The following is a 3,953-nucleotide window of genomic DNA, read 5'->3' on the forward strand; positions in this document are numbered from 1 at the left end:
TCAGAGCGGGAGCAGGAAAGAATAACATTCCTTTCTCTCTCCTGTCTCTCTCCCTCCCCCCCCTCCCCTCTCCGCTGCTTATAGCCAAGCTCGAGGGCCGACCCTGCGAGTACAACAGCAGGATCTACCAGAACGGCGAGAGCTTCCAGCCCAACTGTAAACACCAGTGCACGTGCATCGACGGCGCCGTGGGCTGCGTCCCGCTCTGCCCGCAGGAGCTCTCGCTGCCCAACCTGGGCTGCGCCAACCCCAGGCTGGTCAAGGTGGCCGGCCAGTGCTGCGAGGAGTGGGTGTGCGACGACGACGACAAGCAGCGCGACATCCTGGAGAAGATCTTTGGCAAAGACGCACTGATGGAGGAGCTGGAGAAAGAGCTGACCGACAGGAACGAGCTCATCGCCATCGTCAAGGGGGGGCTGAAGTCTCTGCCAGGTAAGAGAGCTTGACCAGAGAGATTCTCTTCACCAGAGAATGTCTTTCTCTGTTTTTGGGGAATATAACCTCACGACATGCTGGATACTAAACACTGTTGTGTTTCTTTCCACTTTAAGCTTACAGACCACAGCCTGAAGTCCAAATGTTTGACACCCACAAGTGCATCGTTCAAACCACGCCCTGGTCCCAGTGTTCCAAAAGCTGCGGTACGGGCATCTCCACCAGGGTGACCAACAACAACAGCGAGTGCAAGCTGGTCAAGGAGACCAGGATCTGTGAAGTGCGCCCGTGCACCCAGTCGTCATACTCTAGTCTGAAGGTAAGCCTGAGCCACCACCTCCATCACCACCACCAGTTCCATGTCTTGATCATGGTGAAGAATCACTCCTTCCTTTGGTGGCAGTACGAGGCTAATCTCCCTTTTTACCCTTTGATCTTCTGCAGAAAGGAAAGAAGTGCAGCCGAACCAAGAAGTCCAGCCAGCCAATCAAGTACACCTACGCCGGCTGCTCCAGCCTCAAGAAGTACCGGCCCAGGTACTGCGGCGCCTGCGTGGACGGCCGCTGCTGCAGCCCCCACGACACCAGGACCATCCGCGTCAAGTTCCGCTGCGAGGACGGCGAGACCTTCAACAAGAACGTCATGATGATCGAGTCCTGCAAGTGCACCTACAACTGCCCCCACGTCAACGAAGCCTCCTACCCCTTCTACCGCCTCTCCAACGACATCCACAAGTTCAGAGACTGAATTCTTGTTGTGAAGAACCCATCGAACGCCTCCACGAGTGGAGGAGAAAAGAAAAAGGTCATCTGCAGCACTGGCAGCCCCCCCAATGGCGGTCCAGATGAAGGCAGGGGTTGTAAATAGAGACTCAGAAAAGAAAAAAGAGAAAACAACTACCAGCTTCTTGTTGTAACTAGATTCCCAAGGAATTGTGGGCTTACATCATGAGGACTTATTGAAGTGCACTGTTTGCTGTGGCTACGCCAGCATTCTGAACTCTGAAACGCTTCGTATTAACGGAGCAGCCAAAAGTAGCTTCGTTACGGAGCAAGATGTAATTAAGAAAAAACCTTGTAAATTCATGTTAGTCGCTGATATCGATTCGCTGTGTATATTTTGATCCTTTGCATCGGACATGACACAGACTGTAGACTTTGCGTGTGTATACGTGGATATGCACGCGCGGAAACTTCACCGAGCGCACCATCCTGTATCTTCCAGAGCAAGACACCGAGGTGTAACCCCAGGGCTTGTTTGACAAGCGTGCGGTTATATTCCGTTCCTGACGTGGGCATTACTGTTCATGTTTTGAGGCAGCTATCGATCTCCCTTTGTGAACAAAAAAAAGAAAAAAAAGACAAAGCGAAACATGTCAAAGGATGAATGAATGTTTTTATTATATTGTTATTATATTATTTATCGACAAATGTAGCTACTTTATTTGGATATTATGTGTCATACTGGAATAAATTGTAAAATGGTCTAATTTTATATGCTACAAATAAAAAAACTGGTTTATTTATGGAACGCTGGAGTGACTCGTGTGTCCTTTCAAAGTGAGCTGCCGAGTGCAAGCGATCCCATGCAAAGCGGCCGGTAGGGTGGGTATGGAGGAGGTGGGCTATTCAAAGTCACTATTTCCAGAGAAAATCCTCCTGTTATATCATTCTGTAGACCCAACAGGTTCACAGACAGTGAGCAGGGTCAGTCCGTTCTTATATAACACGGCCTTGGAGACCCGCCTGACTCTCGGCGCTGTGGAATGCCATTCTGCAGCCGGCTGAGTTTGCTTTCATTTGATCTGGATAAGACGGAGCCCTTAACTGATTCTGGGAGCGAGGAGGGGAGGAAGAAGAAGAAGACGAAGTAGAAAGAAAGATTAAGTCCACGAGGAGCAATGAGTATGGGAGTATGCCAAGAATCTTAAGTGCTGCTGTGAATGGGCTGGGATTAGACACCGTGCGAGAAGCACAATGAGTATTATTGTACACAATGGGCTGTACACAAAGAATGTGCGCCGGCAGAAGCCCCCCAAACCCCCAGCCCCCACTCCCACCCCCTTTTCCACGACAGAACGGCGAGACCGAGCTGACCTAATTCATTAACGTTTGCCTTTAAAAGAGAATTAGTGGCGTTGGCCTCCGCCAGCTCCTAAACGTTGGGTCTGCTGAACAGTAGTAAACAGCAGCGCTAAGTGGGGAGGGGCTAAGGTCTCTCCCCTCCGAGGTTTTGGTTTAAGAGGCATTAAGAAATACTATTATGAGGGAGAAACCAGCAAAGCGCCGGAAACAGGGGCAGCATAGTTCCTCCCGTCGTCATAGAAACTTTGCATTTGGGTTTTACGGCTACTGAAACAGTACGCCGCCGCCGTAAACACCGCTCCACTCCTGTCGTTGGTGAGAACTGATGTTTACCTGGGCTCAACCGGGTTCTGGAATGTTTAAGCTTATTAGCGCGTACAATTCGGCGGTTAAACGAAACCCAAACAAGCAGGAATTATCCGCCAGCCCAGAAAACCAGCTGTTATTCTCCTTCTCATATCCAGCGCTTGGGAGGGGTGAAAAAATTATACCTGAAGTACAGTTTGAACGGGGACGTGGAGAGCAGAGCTCAGGGGTAACGACAGGGGAAGGGTTTCTTTTCTTTCTTCCCCCTTTTTTTTGATCCAGGTAGAGGGAGCGGCTCAGGAATGCAGCAGTGGCTCCGAAAGCAGACATCCTGATGGGCGGCAGATGTTGGAAAATATTTCAGAGCAACATGTTCACTTTAGCCGGGGAGGATCTTCCAAATATACACAAACACTCCCACAGTCGCTCCACACTCGGGGCGACAGAGAGGAGGAGTTGTTGTTTTTTTTTTCGGTAATGTCCTCGCAAAACGACTGTAAAAACTCCCAACCAACCGAAGCCTGGTGCAAAATCGGCCAACGGCTGCGGGGCCGTGAGTCTTAATCGAATGCGTTTAATAAGACGCTGAGCAGGACGGCGTCGCCATGGAGTGAGTCGCATGTACCGCACAGGATGTGCCCACTGAGCTTTTACAGATTGCGCACATGAAAGGCTCCTGCGGTTGACCTAATCACAAAGACGTGTGGCTGATTTAGAGTCCAAACACTTTGCGGGGAGTCCTGTTTTTGCTCTTTTCGCTGCCGAGGAGGGAACTTTTCCAAAGCTCGGGCCTCCGCGAGCGGGCAGGCGAGTGAGCGAGTGAAGCGGGCGCAAATCACACCGTCGTTTGTCTTGTTCAACAAAATGCAGCACGGCGGTTACGTAATGGCACCTGCGTGTTATGTGAGCAAGTCCTGTCAGTTTGCTGTGGCATGCCTTTATAATGTACAGAGGAGCGCCGCCAAAACCCCTCAGCTTGAACCGTCTCCAAGCACCCAAGGGCTCAGAGGCTCCTGAAAAGTAATTTGTGGCGTTCCGAAACAAAGTGTAAAAAAACCCCGTCACTCTCCGACAAGCGGGAAGAAAGAAGTGAAAAAAACAAAACCACGGCTCACACACAAACGCGCA

General features: G+C 50.6%; 1 protein-coding gene across 1 annotated transcript in view; it reads left to right on the forward strand.

The window, feature by feature from the left end:
- ccn1 (cellular communication network factor 1) overlaps positions 1 to 1,965 on the forward strand; it is a 3,056-nt gene extending 1,091 nt beyond the window's left edge. Inside the window, exons 3-5 of the mRNA XM_076045379.1 lie at positions 85 to 432; positions 552 to 754; positions 880 to 1,965. Of these exons, the coding sequence (XP_075901494.1) occupies positions 85 to 432; positions 552 to 754; positions 880 to 1,182 (854 nt within the window). The 3' untranslated portion in view covers positions 1,183 to 1,965. The remainder of the gene's footprint in view (positions 1 to 84; positions 433 to 551; positions 755 to 879) is intronic.
- The last annotated feature ends 1,988 nt before the right edge of the window (positions 1,966 to 3,953 follow it).

Source organism: Nelusetta ayraudi, unplaced genomic scaffold (genome assembly GCF_046127955.1).
Source record: "Nelusetta ayraudi isolate G7.1 ecotype Tasmania unplaced genomic scaffold, CSIRO-AGI_Nayr_v1 ptg000084l, whole genome shotgun sequence".
Taxonomy (NCBI): Eukaryota; Metazoa; Chordata; class Actinopteri; order Tetraodontiformes; family Monacanthidae; genus Nelusetta; species Nelusetta ayraudi.